The following is an 18,398-nucleotide window of genomic DNA, read 5'->3' as shown; positions in this document are numbered from 1 at the left end:
ATATTCTCTCTTCTTTTATCATTTCTAATTAACTTCTTCGTTGCACGAGATATTTCTTCGATCTAAAGTTCTGATTTTCAACAATTACCTACGAAATATTTCGATATTTGTCTATCTATTTCGTCTATTTTTTATTTCATTACTCTCATAGACAATGTCGTCGTAGTTTTAAGAAATGAATTTTTGGTTTCGTAAAAAATTGAGATAAACGTTTGAAAATGGCATCTACGTGGAGAAAGGTTGCTAGAAATAAATGTTGATACGCTAGAATGTCCTGGTCGCGTGTTGGATAGGTGGTTTTCTGTTTGGCCGTGGTTTCCCCGGGGCAATATGGTTCCTAGCAAGTGACTAAGAGTGATGAGGTCGCGGGACGTAATTTTCTTCTTTCGCGTGGTTCTTTTTTTCCAGGGATATCGTGTGGAAGGACAAAAGACGCACGCTGCGCAGACGACGTCAGACGTCGCTGGATAATAAATCGATAATTCGCCTGTGCGACTCCCTAACCTTTCGAAAATCTATGAGGGACATTATCGAGCCCATCCGCGAATCTTCATGTCAAATTTTCATTCGAATCCAATAATTCGATTCTAGGGACTTTTTTTTCTTAAATTTGACCTCCCCATTTTTCTGCAGACTTTTCTCTTATATACTAGACTTGTATACTAGACCTCAATTTTTCTTTACGAAATAAGGAAATATTTAAAAAATTGGCTTTTTCTTCATGAAATAATAAAAAGCGCAGTGATTTCTCGAGATAGTGAGAAACTAAAATTTTCAAGCAAAAAAATCTCGAGTCAAATAGCTAAAACTGTGAAATGTCTTTAAACTCGAATAAACGTGAATAAATTTAATTTTGTAAAATAGAAAATAAAGGAGGGACACCGAAGTGCAGGCGTTTATTAATTAGACGAAGAATAGGGAGTTTCGGAATGACGAATGTTGCCACTAAAGTGTCTCTGGTAGAAAGAAAAGTTGACATCGTGAAATATGAGTCAGCCAAATTTCAATTAGACTAGAACTTTGTGAGGTTGATTTAAAATTTTGTCGAGAGATTTCGACTATTAACCTTAACATTTCTTTTCTTTTTCAAGTTTCAAGAGAAAGATGATCCTGTTTGTTGTTTGTTAAATATTTTGATGGCATTTTGTTGCAGGAAAAATGAAGCTCGAATTGATGAACCGAGAAAAGGGCCTGGAGCTCTTCGGGAAATTTATACGAACGAAGAATGTAGACAGTCTTCAGGGTGACCAGAGGAAAACTGGACCGGAGCCACTGCATCCGACCGATTCCAAGCAGAAATTACAGGCAAGTATCTTCGCATAATAGATCTCCATTTTCTTTTGAACTTTTTCAAACATAACCTCAAACAATCCAACTGAAAATGGGTTCAATTCTGTCTGTTGAACTTTTGATATTGTAAACAACGGTCCTAATTTTTCAGTAATTTCAATTATCTTAGCCCTCAGAAATATACGAAAAATTTCAAAAGGAAACTTGTACAGAACTAATGTTAATTTATCCTACGATTCCTTTTTTCCCATAAAATAATTCTAACTGCTCTTTACAATTATAATCGAATATTTTAACAGCTTTGCGGAAGATTTTACCAAATATTAGTAGAAAGATACAAAGTGCTAATTTGTCTCATAGGGACTTTTTATTTTCCCTAGAAATACGATTCTTTCTGAAAGATTTCCCACTTGCACGGTTTGATACGATCCTCCAGCGAATCAGAAACTTTATTTATCTCATCGAATGGATGTTGGTTCGCGTAGGTAGGTACGTTTCGATAATAGACAAGGTGAAATAGAGTCGTGGAACAAATTTAACTCTCCTTTTTGTGCCGGGGAGCAATCTCCATGTTTCTTTCGACGACAAGCCGGCTGACATTAAGATTCTGGATTCTTGAGAGGAAGAAGCATCTGTGTACGTGTTATCCACCTGCACGTATCGATCCCTAGCTATTTTTAACAGGATTTTACAAGCCCTTGCGCTCGACTCCTACGCTACTTCAGATCTCCTGTTCTGGCTAGGTGATCAATCATCGCGATGATAGACCATGGGGAATTAATTTCTTTTCGCAATATGTTATGTCTTCGCTCCTACACATCATCTTTCTTGTCTGATAAAATAGGGAATCAGATTAGTGTCTTTCTATATTAGGACGTTCGGAAATTGTTTCCCTCAATTTAGTTATTTTTTTTTCAGTGGAAGTTTGTGTCTGTTACTTGATTTTTTTTTATTTGAAAAATTGGGAAAGAGATTACTCTCTTCATGAGTTGGGATTGTTTGAAATTATCTAGTGAATTTTATTTTTCTTTATCACCAGATATGGTGAGAAGACTTGTAAAAATCCTCTAGATATCTTCTAGAGTTTATTTTTCTTATTTTGAGAACAGTGGAAGAAAATAGTTTCTTTACATTTTGGAATTTCTTACAGTCACTAGAATTTGGTGAAAAAATTCTTGGATATCTATCCGTATATTTTTCTCTTTTTTAATGAAATTCGACAATTTTCTAATGTCAATGACATAATTCTTCTACAGAGGACTAAATATATTACTGAATATCATATGTATATATAATATTGCATTAAATATTGAAAATAATATGAGATGCAATGTTCTATTAAATATTATATTAAAGGAAGATTATAAAATAGACTGTTAAACGAAAGTTTTTGTGCTACAGAAGTGCCTGACGACTCTGGACCTGACGTCCTTGGGGGTTGGCTCCTGCGTCGGGACAGGGATGTACCTAGTCGCGGGGATGGTGGCGCGCAGCGTCGCCGGGCCAGGCGTCGTCATCTCCTTCATAATCGCGGCCATTGCTTCCATCTTTTCCGGTAAGTCAGCTCTTACAAGAATTTGCAAAATTTATACGATATAGAAGAAGCCAAAAACCTAAACATCAAAATGAAAAGAAAATGAGTATGAAACCATAAATTGCAAAAAGGTACAATTCCACCAATCAGTATTTTGACAAAAATTGTTATTTTTGATTCGTTATTGATCTCGCTCATTTTTTCTTAATATTTCAAAATATGGTTGCTTGCTTCTACCAATGACAACAGCATCTTGCAAATTTTCTGATATCTCGCTATTCCAAGTACAATTGTAAATACTGAAAAATGTAGCCAACATCCAGAAACAAAATATTGAAAATAAAATGAAATATTGTAAGATAAACATCAGCCTGTAATAACAAGTCCAAGGATTATGTGTTTTTCCCTCGAGATGAAGGATGTTTTAACCCTCTTGTGTGTTAGAGAAACGTTTGGGAAAAGTATAGTATACGCAGCTGTGGGAGCAGTATGTCTTCATGGGAAGCGTTGTTTTACCATCGCTGCCGGCGAGAATTCTCGACCGTATTTATCGTCGGCTAGATACGCGGTCGGATTAGATTTACGGTGTTTGTGTGGCGGAAACCGTCGAGAACGGTCCAAGGCGGTAAAACATCACGTGATCTAATTCTGTTTCCACTTGGAAAAATTTTAAAGTGGCTCACGCCGATCGTACACGCGGTTCATCGTTGCCTTAGGGCGCGTTTACATCAGACGAATGAATGCTCGATCGCTCCCCACTCTAATGAAATTATCCTCGTTTGAACGAGGATTCGGGACAAAGATCAACAAATGCATATAATCTTTAATGTATAATTTTTCTGAAAATCGATATCAGATGTTTAGAAGCCTGTTTATTAAATCTTTATAAAGCAATAAAATTAATAAGAAATAAAACGAATGAAATTATCTTTACGCATTTACAAATGATCTCTATCTTATAAATAGTCGGGAAATCGCATATCATCGTTTCCTCTTTGTCATTTAGAATTAATCGAACATTTGCAAGCATACGCCATAAAAACATTCTTTCTCGTTGCTCATTCATTCTGTGACGAGAACAATCGAGGCTGTTTTCAAGCATTCGTAGAATATTCACAAGAATGCTCATTTTAAATCATAAGGTGAATTTTAGTCGATGACGCTATTAGACAAAATTTTTGGATGCGCAACTATAATATACGCGAAGATAATTAAAAGATAAATCGTCATATTGCCTTCCCTAGGGGAATTTTATTTCGAAGTCTGACCATGTGCGTAGTTACTCTCCTTAGAACCTGGCTGTTATGTATAATTCTGTTCTACTTGCTTCTGTCCAGTTACAATCAAGTATATTCTACTTGGAACGTTGTATTCCGCTTAGAGAATTCGTAAAATAGAATTTAGTCGACGTGTATGCCAGAAACAATTTTTCTAATGTGCAATACATGAAGTATATCTTTACACGTACGACACGCACGAAGATAATAAAAATAAATTCTTCCATTGTCCTGTTTAGTACAACTGCATTTTATGGTCTGTCTATATGTGAAGTTACTCCCCTTAACATCTGATCACAGTCTGATCACAATTGGTGATATTCTACTCGGAACACTGTGTTGTACTTATCAAAATGCTGAAACGAATTTTAAATAGAAATAATTGCAATTAAAACACACGTGTTAAGTTGATGAAAAATACAAATTATTATAATATTCTGCTTACCGCAATTTTATTCTAAAGTCTGATTATTCTCCTTAAAAACAGAATGCTACGTATAACTCTATTCTACTTGCTGTACTCGGGATATCGCGTATATTCTACTTACAAATCGTGTTATCATGTCACATCTTAAAAGACTTACAAATGTCTGACAATGTACAGTCTGCTTCTACTTATAGGCTATCTAGACAGATATAGCCTGACTATACTTTTCTTTGTCCGACCGATGTATATCGTGGGATACTTTTTAACAGTTGTCTAATTAGTTATAGGAATCGTTGTTTCTTCGTATTATAAAACAGAATCAACTAAAATCCTGTTTTTTAATTATTTCGTTTGAATTATTCTCTTCGAGTTTTCCTCATGGATTGAAATAAAATTTTCGCAAAAATATGTCAAAATGAACGCGCGTGAAAACGACTAATTGAACAGATACTCGAAAATTTCAACGTAGCGGCATAGTGCTCAGATTCGTTGCTTAAAATTTTGTAAAATCAAACTTCACAGAGCTTTCAAGCTAATTTCCCCTTTGATGTCGTACCATAAAAAAATGTACTGACTTCGAAACCTCTACAATATTCTCACTCGTAAATAGTCAGTCTAAGCAATTTCATTTTATCTGATAAAATCTTTTACCGCTTTCGTTGCAAAACTATTTTGTCAAAATTACAGTTACACGACACGTGGTATATAATCGTATTATCCATTTTCTCGTCTAACTTGTATCATCAAAACTTCTCTTGCCGCTGGAAAAACCCGTTTTCCTATTTTCCCTATATCAGGCCACCGGTCACGAATATGGTCCATGATCACCATGGTGCACGTGCTTCCATACATCTCTGTTTGCTGACACATATACGGTAGGACAGCTGCTATGGCTCGAGGCGAGTGGAAAAGAATGTCGGATTAGATTTACGGGCTGCGCATCGGCCTTGCTTTCCTGTAACCAGACGCGCGAATCCCATAACTGTACGTGGATTGCTACGTGGCGATCTTACATAATACGTTTGTCTCTCAGTTCTCTATGATATACAATAATAATGTATTATAAAAAGACATGTACATGATACATTGCATTATCTTTAAAATAGAAATATCTTCTGTATGAAATATATTCTTTTTGTTGTAAAGGAGATGCTCGGTGCTGCATCGATTAATTTTCATTTTCAATTTGCGAAAGTAAAAATATGAAATATGTTCAGTTAATGGAAATACGTTGTATATACAATATGTTGATTGATAAAATATGTTACAGCAACACACAACACATTGTATTAATAAATCTCCAACTTGTGAAAGTTGAGATATTTTCTATGTAAAATATGTTATATCATATATAATATATAATATTCTTTCTAAAATATGTTAGTATCCTTTTCGAGGTAAAATACAACGTAGCTTGTCTTCTAAAGGTACAGCATATTGTATCTTCTTTTTTTTTTTTTTTTGCATTGAAGAGAATATTTAGAGAAGATTTTTCAGTTTGAAGAAAACGTACGATATGTTTCCTACTTGTATCGAAGAGAATACTAACATAATTTTATACAGAAAATATTTTTGCTCCCATAAATTTGCCACAAGTTAAACAAAAACACAAGCTAATTATTCATTCTTTATTCATCGCGGCGTTATTTTGTCCGATATTTGCCGAGTTGAAATCCAGTTTCCAGACCGAAACTCCTACATCTGTACCGATAACGTAAATCTAAAATACCACGGAAATTGCACGTTGATATCCTCGCGAAATACGCTAGTTTCATAAATAAACGAATTAAACAAACACGTGGTAAACGTGCTTAATTATCATGTCTGAAAATTATCCGCCGCCGTACGTCGAGATTATCGGCGATGAAACGCGAATCGAACATTTTAATATTTATTCGAGCGAGCCACGTGTCACGGTCAATGAAATTAAAAAAAAAAAAAAGTGAAAAATCAGGAAGGAAATTGACGCCGTGAGGCTAATTAATTTAAATCATTGCAGGTCGTACTCGCGCATCAATTAGCGGCCTTTAAACGCGTGAAGCTTTAATCAGCTGTTACATCAGAACGTGGCTGGTTGTCCGATCGAATCAACCAACGGATTAAAACGTCGATAACTGATGTACGCCGGTGCCGACTGCTAATTTATCATGTCATATCGTTAATCGCCGCCTCTGCCTCATTATTCCGTTGATGTTTCTCTGGCTACTATCCATCGATTTCTTTTTTTTCCAACGCCAATCAGACGTTTCAGGAATTTTTTGCTATTTTGCTGAAACAATAGCTTGACAAAGCTTGTTGATATTAATGAAAAAGGGCGAAATGGCTTCGAGAGCTTTTGTGATATTTTCCATTGGAAAATGTTCTCAGAGGAATTTTCAATACGGTACGAAACTTTTGAAACTATTGAAAATGCGGACTTCTTGGTTGCTTTACTTATTAGTATTTTCAGAACATTTTTTATATTTCGTTGAAATTCAGGTTGGACAGGGGTTTTGATGTTGTTGGAAAGAGAAAGAGAGAAAGAAAAAAGGAGTTTGGTAATTTGCGTGGTGTATTTAATTTGCAAGAATTTTCACAACATTTTTCATATCGTATTGAAAAATATTCTGGCTACTTTTTGTTCATTCTACGTAGAAATAATTTTAAGAAATTTTCTGGTAGTTTGCTAGAGTGATGATTTGAACATTTTTTTTTTTTTTGATATTATGGAAAAAAGGGTTTTGCAAATTCTATACGTATCTTTAATTAGCAAGCAGTCTGAGAATGTTTTTTTTTTATTATACGTGAAAGAGTTTTGGAAACTTTTTGGATATTTTACAGACAACTCGTACTGAGAAATTTGTCTATGTTAGAGCAAAAAGGTCTTTGAGTGTTTTTAAAATATTCCGAATTGAGCGTGTTTGTCACGTGAAAAAGCATTTTGGTAAATTTTGGATATTTTATCAACAATTCATATTGAGAAATTTTGTTACGTCTCAACGAAAATGTGTTTGCGAATGAACAAATTTTTCCTGGGAGAAGATTCCGAGCATATTTGTTATATTGTAATACAAAATATTTGTAGAAACTTTCCAAATATTTTACCAACAGCTTTTTACAAATTTTGTTGTATCACATCGAAGAAAGTTTCGAGAATTTTTCTCATATTCTCTATCGTGTTATCGTGGACAGAAATCTACATCGTGTGGCTATGCATTTGATTGGCCAGAAAGTTCGGTCAGTTTTTTATACGGTAGCCTCCTTTTACCAAAGATAGGGAATTTTACTAAGAAATGTATGAACCAAGTTAGATTGCAATCTTTGAAATTCTACGTTACTGTCCAAACTAATTCTGCTCCTGTTGAAAATGCAACGTGAGTTCGCGCTCGCCATCTATATGCAGATGCGCTAGTTACAATAAATAGTAACTAGAAGATAGTTCTAGATACAATCGATAGATTTAATCGATAGGTTCAAGGTATTCTTTTGCTTTTTATCCCTAGTCTATGTAAGAAAGTGCAATAAAGGTTTCTCGGCTCAGAACGGTGTGATGGATTTATCCAAAGAAAAAAATAATAGCTTTTGTAATCCTACGTCTAAATACAGAAATAACAACAGGTTATGGGCCCAGGTTCAATAATTAGTTATTATTTTATCGAAAGTATTATTAATAGTAATAATATTGCGGAGCGCAGAAGATAACCTAAAAAAAAGATTCAGTGTAGAATATCATAATAGAATATCGCTTTATCAAATATATAATAAACGCTTACGTGATAATACGGTTATCAAAAGAATAATCCTGAAATGTGGGGGTAGGAAAAATTAGCCAAAGAAATAACAACGGCTCGTTTGGATTTTATTTAACTTAACACGATATCTCGTGTTGATGTTACAGGAGCATGTTACGCCGAGTTTGGAGTACGAGTGCCTCACACAACTGGCAGCGCTTACATGTACAGTTACGTGACCGTAGGCGAATTAATAGCATTCATTATTGGATGGAACATGATACTGGAGTACCTTATAGGTACGAGCGCGTGTGCCTGCGCTCTTAGCGCCTGCCTGGATGCCCTTACGAATGGAGCCGTTTCCGGAGCGATAGCCAACAGCGTGGGAACCATTTTTGGTGAGCTACTATCCCATTCAACCGTTTAACTACGTTCCTACCCCATCCGCTCACTATACCGCGACTACAAAATGTATACTGGAATCCGCTAATTACCATTATATTGGGACTTGAAATTTTTCATAATATTACGCGCAGGATAAACAAGTTCCACCATTGAAGTGAATTTATTAGAAACGATTCTGACATTAGTATGTCGATTGTACGATTTGTATTTATCACGAACTGTACACGTAACACACAACATTTACACATTTATGCTACGTTGCTGACAAACGACTGTTTTTAGAAACAACGTGAAATCTATTTGAAAAACGTATCGACTGTTTGCGTTTATTAGCTGCTGAGTATGCATCATTCTCACAAGGATAATGTTTTTCGAACATTCCAACGACGCATAGTGTTCGTGTTTGTTCCTGGCCATTACATATTGTGAAGAGTATATTTCGAAGAGATGAATTTATTTTTTACGATTTATTTACGTATTTTCGAAGAATTTTTGCCGAATTCCTGAGAATCTATTTTCGAGTTTGAAAACTTGCAAAAAAAAAAAAAAAAAATAAATAAAAATGATAATGGGTACGGCTGTTGATTATTATGAGGTCATCCCTTACGATAAATTTCAAAATGAAATTTTCCCTCTGGGAAGAGCGATAAAGGCTGCCATTATGACTAATTGAAAAATAGTTTCACGCGAAAAGATGTTTAAAAGATACTATATAATACGTTACTTGGTAAAAAGCGTTTCTTAAAGGAAACGGTTAGGAGATGGCATTATGATTCGCTGAAAAATTGCACCTGCGCTAAAAAGTACTAAGAGGTGGTACACTATCGCTTCTAGGCAAAATGGTAAAAAGGTAGCCACAGTGCTTTTATACAACAGGCCCGACAATTTTTTCCGTGATCCATCAAAGGAGCTGAAATGCATAGGCGAAAATGCACGAAGAAGAGAGATTTACATCGCGTACAAGCTCAAAGAAACTTCATTTGATAGTCTGTTCCTTTTACTCGCGCTCGTCGTGGTCGTTAATACGATGTTTCACAAGTGGCAGTGCTGCGAAGATTGAGCATGAAGATTTCATGGCTGGTCCGATAAATCGTTGGCTCGTACTACATGCACATGTACAGGATGTCCAGATGTCATGGTACGATGGAAAGGAGAGTAACTCTACGTTAAAAAATAAATTGGAAATGTAGAATAAAGATTTCTCATACGATGCTTCGTTTTCCAGAGAATTGAATCTGAAAATTTGTCGGGTATACTCAAACTTGGCTAATTTTCGATTGGACAGGATAAAATCATCGACAGGAGGTTATCGTACGTGTGGAAATATGTCGAAAATGTAAAATGAAATTTTTTCGTGTGACGTTTCGAGTTTGAGAAAATCGAATTTGAAATTTTGTCAAATATATTCGAATTTGGTCGGATCCGGATTGGACAGGAGAGAAGAGTCGGCGGGATGTTATTCTACGTGTGAAAATTGATCGAAAATGTAGAGTACAGTTTTCTCACAGGATACTCTATTTCCGAGAAAATCAAATTTGAAAATTTACTTTTTTTTACGGAATACGTTTTCAAATTTTATTTTCCTGAAAACAAGGCCTTTTAAAGGGAAAATCTTATTCCATATATTCCACTTGTTTTCGTTTCAAACCACTAACTGTTTCTCTCGTATTCAGTCGGCAATTAACCAAGTTTAAATATGAAGGATCCACGAGGAAAAAGGGAAATGTCAATTTTAGCGAATTTTGAATTTTACATTTTTCCTACTGTGTTATGCTACCGTGTGTGCTCATTATCACGGGCTACGTCCTATTAATTTGAATGAAAATTTCCTGCAGTTTCATGGTAATTACAAGAAATTGTGGTGCACAATGTACTTTCCATTTTTCACGGTCTAATTTAACGCATTATATATTACTTCGTATCATAAAGAAAAATTAAAAATGGTGCAGAATAAAACGATGAATAAAATATCTCATTCTTATCTAACACCTATGAGAGAATATAAAATTGTGACATGATACATCGAAAAACAAGTGTTCGTTTTCTCAGAAATACTAAAACCTCCCATTTTTATTTTTATTTAAACCTCCCATTATGATACTCCATATATTTTGCATATTTTCCATTTATTTTTTCACGTAGAAATACTCTCTTTGTCGCCTATATCAAAATTGTTAGGACACTGTGCCTGCGGACTTGTGCTAGGATTATTCTACTGCATCCGATTATTACACGGTATGAATACGGGTTGATGAAACAACAAAGAGGAACTCGGGTAACTGGATATCCGGTCTCCCTGTTACGAGTTACATTTCTGGATGTCTGGCTACTCACGCGGCGCTTCTACTGGCGAACGCGAAAGTGGAACATTCTATTCGCGGTGGATCGATCGCGTACAAGGATCATTCTACTCGAGTGTCTCACCAGTGGCGGATTGTTCTACTTGAGAGTATTGGTTATGCATCTCGTATTTGGCTCGTGACACTTTGATGTCTGTATGAGTATGGGATTGTTCTACTGATACCGAGGCCTGTGTAAATGCATTCTTTCAGGACAATCGGACTTTAAATAATTTATAGAACATTTATTTAGCAAATGTTTAATAATTCATATTTTCAGTGTAGTTACTTCAATGTGCAATTTATCATTTATTTTATATTATTTTCAGTGTTATTTGTAGTTAAGAAAATCATGAAGAGTGTGCTCTTGTACGGATCGTTTAAAGCAATTAGCTTAGGTCATTGGTTGTCTGCAACGAAAAGGCAACAGTGATGAATTACAGGAACGAAAAATCCCGATTACAAAAGGGGATGGGAAAACAAATTTTATGTTCTAAAAAGTAAAATTTGTAATCGGTTTCATTATCTTATCGTTATTTCTTATCGTATTAGACGGGAGATAGTGATGAATTTTTCTATAAAAATAATCTTACTGCAAAGGTCAATAAAACTCACGAATCTCGCGGAAAATCTTCTAAATTAAATTATCAAATCTTCTAAAATTATTTAACTTATTAGTATTATTTAAAATACTTTATAATTTGTTTTATCAATGCTATACTTGATTTTCTCACAGAAACACACGTGTTATGTAAAGAGAAAAGAAAATAGAAAAAGGTCTGCTGATCCGACCATTTTCTCGCTACTATCGCTAGGAAAGCAAGTGAAGCAACGAGAGTTGAGTTTGCGGTAAAATTAATTTCATGAGATCGAGTCGACCCTTCGCACCCAAAGGTTTGTTCTTTACCCCGCGACAAATACGTTGGTAATCTGATTATCAGATTTCTCTAGCGCGAGAAAAGATTCTACGAATCCAGTTCGGATCTTCACTCGAACAATGCGGTTCGTTTCGCAATTTCTAACAAGCGCTGATTATGTCTAAATGCATGAGCGCCTTCCCTGTAAAGGTAATTGTGTAATACAAAATCAAAAGAGTAAATTTGTTTGTGAAGATAGATCTTTGAACGTACGTTTATATAAATCTTTTTCATTCTTATTTGTCGTACAACCAGCTTCCAAAGTTAGTCTCGCATGTTCTATTATACCCTGTGTAATTTCAAAATAAAATCTAATTTCTCAATCAATTGAACAGTCTTTCTTCTAAATGTTTCATACAAGACACATAAGCTGTCCACAGGTGTCCATCGCTTTTACGATCCATTATATCCAAATATATTTGTTGAAAACGTTGGCAATCTTGATTCAGCGAAACTTTTTTACGAGAATTCTGCTTTGTGGGTTGTGAAGAGCGTGGTTGAGGAGTTAGGGAAGTTTATGGTCAGACAGTTGGGACAGTAGTACGTATGGTGGAACGCGGTGCAAGTGGCATGAATTCGACCCTAGTCAGACCTGCGGTTTAAGTAGCAAGTTTCAGATAGTCGGACTTACAGTTGCTAAAGTCGATATAGCGTGCTCGTAAAATCAATGGGGCGTTAAAGTTGACTCGTTTCGAGTGACGAAACGGTCATTTGAGGCAAATAAAAATCTTCAGTACAGTTCTATTACGAGCTTATGCCGTGTCCATTCCTAATCTTCTTCTTTTGTAATCGTTAATATATTGTAGAAAAATTTGAAAAAGACGCGATTTAGGGCATAGATAGATAAGGATATGTAATTTAATATTTTTTGCAGAACTTAAAAATGTCATAACGTTAGATTTTATAACTTTTATATTTGAATTTTTAATTTTATATTTTACCTTCTTCTCAGTTGTAACTTATTACTTGTTTTTTATTTCTATCATCTTGTGTTGTAGTATTTTTTTTACACTTCTCCTACATCGTCTTCTTTTTCACTAAAAGAGCTTTCCTCTTCCGTCAAAGTAACAATAAATAATAATTTTCTGAAAATCTAATCTTCAACTGACTAGCGAAAAAGACTGACTCGCCATTACTTTTAATTTTAACTTTAATTTCAGCTACTTTCAGGGAGAATTCTAAATGAAATATACTGAAATTGTAAATTTATAACACGATCGTTTAATTTATAGCAAATTATTCTATGTTTCATACAAGTGTACAAATTTACCTTGAATTTAATTCCAGGCAAAGAGTCGATGAAAATCTAAAATTCAAAAATGACTTTCTCGTTCAAAGAATCTACACGTTAGGAACTGTATAACATAGCATACTGAAATGATTTTAAACATATTGAAACGATACGTTGCAGTTCCAATTCGCGTTACAAAGGATCGATTAAAAAAATTAATTATCGGGAAAAGGTGAGAAAAAAGAGGGGAAAAATTGGAAAGTGGATTGCGTTTATGATTTTGTAGGATAGAATACTACAGAGATCGTTTAAAAATCCTCTACGGAAATAGAAAGAGACGAAGAGAATAAGAGATGAAAAAACAGACAACGCGTTTCAGTTCAATATTCCTGGCCACCATTTGTCTCTTTGTGAAACAAGCTTGAATTCCTTTCTTCCTTTCTTTGTTTCACTGTTTTTCCCTTCCACCATTTGCGAAGCCATCTGTTTCCAAATCGACCCGCCAGTACAAAAGTTCCAGCCATATTTTTTGTCCGTGTTCCAAATCCTTTTTAATCCCTTTTCCTTTTATTTTTATTTATTCGCGACGATGGTCAAAAATCTCTTGCCTCGCAGACTAGTGTTTTCATATGTTGAAAATGGCAACACTAGTTCGTGCTCGCCATCCATATGTAGATACGCTAGTTACAATGAATAGTAACTAGAAGATAGTTCTAGATATAATCGATAGGTTTAAGATGTTCTTTTGTTTTTATCCCTAGTCCATGTAAGAAAGTGTAATAATGTTTTTTCGACTCAGAACGGTGTGATAGATTTATCCAAAGAATAAAATAATAGCTAATATGATCCTACCTTTGAATACAGAAATAGCAACATTATATGACACATATTATACAATAAAATAATTCAATAAATTATTTTCTCTATATCTTCTTGGAAATTTTTAACAAACAGTATTGTAAAAAGTTGCTCAGCCGGACATTGAAACTTCTATTAAATAGTTAATAAATATATATATATATATAGAAATATGTGATATAAAATATAACCTACAAAATCGAAGAATTACCATCATTCAGCTATCGTTGAACACAGGTTAGTTGTTCGTGAGACAAATAAGATGGGAAATTTCTCTATCCGAGAAAAGACGAGAGAAATATCGGAATTTCTCTTTTATCGGATCGTTTTCAGGAAAACTCGTGGTAGAAGAAACAATGGAAGACATCGGCATGGCGATTGAGCTAATCGAAGATGGCAGTTTGATCTTCGCTAACGATGTTTTAGTCTGAAACAACATAACCGTAGAAACAACGATATAAAGGCCGGAAATTAGAAACCGAACGCGGTGAAAATATGAAATGTAAAAAGAGAAAAGGGGAAATGAAAGGAAACTGGAAAAGGTTTGCGCATAAATTAGTCGGACATTTCCATTGCTTGTAATAAATTAAGAATACCGGAATGCAATAAGTAACGATTAATAATGACAGGTTTATCAGTACATTCGATATGCGAAGTGTTCCGTTTTAATATCTTACAATTTTTCACTCATTCATGACAGTTTAATAAGGGAAGTTATTTGTTCATCAAAATTTATTTATGTAAATTAAGCTATGTCTGTTTAATAAAGGTTGGTTATTTGATATTTATAGCTGTGGATTTTTTTCTAGTAAAATATGGAGAAGAATGTTTGAGATTTTATGAACTACGCTTTTTCCGTGGAAAACAACTTTATTGTATTCGTAATTTACTTCTAAAGAGTTTCCTTTGAATTTTAATTTAGAAGATTAATAAAAATCTTATATTCTCTTAAATCCTGATATAAAATATCTGACGTATAATATTCTTGGATACTTTATACTTCCTAAATTATAATAATGTAATAATACTCAAACTACGTTTCTTTAATAAAGACTAGTAATATCGTATCTATTTTTTAGCTAGGGAATTTTTTCAATAGGTTCGGGTTATTCAAACATGGTGGACAATAAACCGTTCCACGTATAGAAATAACCTAAGAATTGATACTTCGTTAGCTCGACGATTATCAAGTTAGGGCTCTCGAGTGCACGAGGCCAAAGGAATATTTCCTGGCAAACAATGAAACTCTTCTTTGTTTCCTGCCTTGAATTGTTTCAACGCAAAAAAAGCTTAACGAGTCACGAAGACCTGCGATTTGCCGATAAGGCACGTTTTCCCGCTTTTTAATCGTCGAGGGTCGGTTTCATCGTCCAAGAGATACAGTTCTTAGCAAAATTTTAATGTCGTTGCAAATTTTTGACTACACTTTACGTTCACACACGATAGTTTCAATGGTTATGTCATGAGGCTATTGGAGAACTTGGTGGAAAAACTCAGTTAGATTATCTGTAATAGTGATAAATCTAGGTTTATGGGAAATTAGAATTATGTAAACTTAATCTACATAACCTCAAAGTATTCAGATTTGTTTATTTTCACCAAGAAGTATTTCAAAATAAGGATAAATCACAATTTTTCATTAACTGCAATTAGTTTATTTCTCATAATCTTTGTGGCTATGTATAATAAAATATCGCCAATCCAGTCAAGTGTTTACTTAGAGTTCAAGTTTACGTTCGATCAAAAAGCATTTTTCCATGATTTTCCACCCAATTTTCTTCTCAAATCTTCAAATATACTTAAACATGTCAAATATTAACTACTATTATGTTGCTTCATCTTTTAGGTTATGTTTGTCTGAAGCAATAGTAATATCTGAACTATCTGACACACTTCCATGTGAAATATTTAGAAGTGTCTCTGTTCGCCAAGGGTTGCTTTAACCAAAGCATTGAAAAATCTAGTGAGAACATGGAAAAGCGACATTTTGTGTATATTTCCAGCTGGCTGATGAAAGTTCCTTGCACGATGATCCTTGAATGAATTTCCTTAACGTCTTCACCTTTGCCATTTCATCGTCCCAGCAGATGGTAACGGTTCAGCCAGTTTTCTCAACGAAGCGTGCGTCCGCCATTATTCGAATGCACCACGTATACTTCGCTTCCTAGATACTTTGCAGCTGGGTCGTACTTAGGAGTCCCATCGGAGAACAAAGGAAGAAGTGCCAACTTATTTTCCTCGTTTTTCTTTTTTTCTTGGTCTCAGCCATGTAAAATCTACCGGGTGCTCCATAGATTTCGATCCACGTCATTACATTTAGTCATATTTTTCATAAAAATACCTAATGTGTATTTTTATTCTTTCGTCATTAACAGATTTAAATTAGTTTTAGAAGTTTAAGTTAATTTGAAGAAGATTTATTCTGTAACAAGTTGCAATAGAATATAATCTATATTTAATAAGGCTTCAATTTGGGCTTAGAATGATCTTGGAATGACCTTAGAATGACAATTCTTTCGGTATTAATAAATTCCAAATGTTACCAAAATCCATTGAAGTCTCAGGTTATTCAAATAAGGTTTACTCTGCAACAAAGCTAACCTATTGTTAACAGGATCCAATTTGGATTTAAAATCGCTTTAGAGTGTTCTTCGAAGTTGATAGAAAGACTTTCGATGTTAGTACAACAATAATATTTAATTGTTACATTTTTAATAGTTACATTAGACTTTAGTGACTCTATACGAATTGTAGTGCTGCTATAATTTGTCATGAAATTTGTATACTCCGATAAAATACACATACTATTTTTTACAGATGAAGTATCCTATATATATATTTATGAGTGACAGTGTATATTCAACCAAATTCAATTTATTCTTGAAGAAAAATAACCCTAACTTAATTATAAGCTGCCATATTTCAAGGATCCCCACAGAATTGTATCCAAAGGAGTAAATTGAGTTTAGAAATCAGATCTGCCAATTGCAGTGTTAGAGGTTAGGAAGAGATCAAAGGATCGATTTACAATAAGAGAGAAGACGAAGAATCCGACATCCGCCGGATGCAGAGAATAAGAATAGAGGAATGGGTTCAGGTGGGCAGGTTAAAGAGCATCGAAGTGCTCGGCTTCGTTTCGGATCGATGAGGTCCACAGGTGCTAGACTTGATCCGCGCAAGCGCCCCTCTCGCACCCCTTTTTGTTATCCCCGGGTTCCCTTCTTTCTCTGGGCGACCCTTCGCCGCTTTTTCCCCTCGTTTCGCAGCCAAGGATACACTGGGTGATCCATGATTCACGTATCCAACACGTACACGCTATTCGAACTTAATATTCATGAGGACAAGCCTTAAAGAGAGGCTGGATAACGTGAACTAAGGTATCCTAGGATGAAGAGGGGCTTTCGTAGTTTTCGCTGATTTCTCACATTTTTCTTTTCATTCGTTTTTGACGTTAGGTTTCATTTGTTCAATATTTCAGTAGAAAATGGAGAATCTATTTGATCGGTGATTAGAGGAATTTTGGTCGATGATTGACGAGGCATCTGTAGATTGACCTATATTAATTTCCTATTTTGAACATTTTTCTTTATTCAAATTGGGTTATATTAATCTTCCTTTTTAAACATCTGTTCTTTCCATTTTCCTCTAACCTTGGGAAATTAGCTTCTAAAAAATGTAACCATGAAATGGGATAAAAATGGTTTACTTCAATACTTGATAAACATATACTTTCCTAACCTTAATCTTAGTCTTAATAAATTCATCCCTAAAGAGGTTAGGTATAAAATGGAACTGTAGCCTTTGTTTCAGATGGAGAAATAAATCCTTAATGTTACTGAATAACAATATTGGTAAAATTCAAATTATGAAATAGATTCTCAATGAATTCGTACAATGTACAATTCCTAACCTCCAAAATACTACAGGTTCGATTCAAACCCCACCGATGTTAGATTTAATCCATGTTTGCAATAATGCCGAAAACTTTCACATTATCAAGTCTTCAGTTCCTCGAACGAGTACAATGGAGCACACTGATGATCGATTCGATTGGAACCTAGGAGATTCCCTCTGAGAATTGTCTTCTTTGTTCTATCAAGCGGACCAATGCGCCATTCGACGATATATTGTTCGATCAAACAGACTTCCAGTTCCGCAGGACGAACTTCCTAAGCTCTGCCAGGTGTTGCCATTATCATTGTTCGCCCAAGATGATCGAAGTCCTCTCTTTAACTTCGACATTTTCGCTTCTCCATCATACACATCGATTTTCTATATTTTTTTCTTTCACGTCCTGGTGGCTCGAGTAACTTGATAGCTTTTCAACAATTCTTTTTCTGCTTTTTATAGGGTATGTGTATAGTGAAAAGTATATGGTTTTCGATATTGGACACCAAGCCTAATACCAAT

The 18,398-nt window shown here is 34.7% G+C and overlaps 1 protein-coding gene and 1 long non-coding RNA gene across 3 annotated transcripts in view; both read left to right on the top strand.

The window, feature by feature from the left end:
• The window catches only part of LOC117242611 (probable cationic amino acid transporter), a 63,104-nt gene that overhangs the window by 25,983 nt on the left and 18,723 nt on the right, over positions 1-18,398 (top strand). The window contains exons 2-4 of one of the 2 annotated variants that reach the window (XM_033509428.1): positions 1,154-1,305; positions 2,692-2,845; positions 8,406-8,636. In XM_033509428.1, coding sequence (XP_033365319.1) covers positions 1,159-1,305; positions 2,692-2,845; positions 8,406-8,636 — 532 coding nt within the window. In that variant the 5' untranslated portion in view covers positions 1,154-1,158. Of the gene's footprint in view, positions 1-1,153; positions 1,306-2,691; positions 2,846-8,405; positions 8,637-18,398 lie in introns of those variants that run through there. The other variant, XM_033509429.1, reaches the window with a different exon arrangement.
• LOC117242614 lies at positions 14,156-14,776 on the top strand. The gene is made up of 2 exons (XR_004495300.1): positions 14,156-14,225; positions 14,322-14,776. It is a non-coding gene; the product is annotated as an uncharacterized LOC117242614 (long non-coding RNA).

The sequence above is a fragment of the Bombus vosnesenskii genome, unplaced genomic scaffold, assembly GCF_011952255.1.
Source record: "Bombus vosnesenskii isolate JDL3184/JDL3185 unplaced genomic scaffold, Bvos_JDL3184-5_v1.1 scf7180000016274, whole genome shotgun sequence".
NCBI lineage: Eukaryota > Metazoa > Arthropoda > Insecta > Hymenoptera > Apidae > Bombus > Bombus vosnesenskii.
The sequence above is the reverse complement of the archived record's forward strand: the minus strand, read 5'-3'. Positions and strand labels throughout refer to the sequence as shown.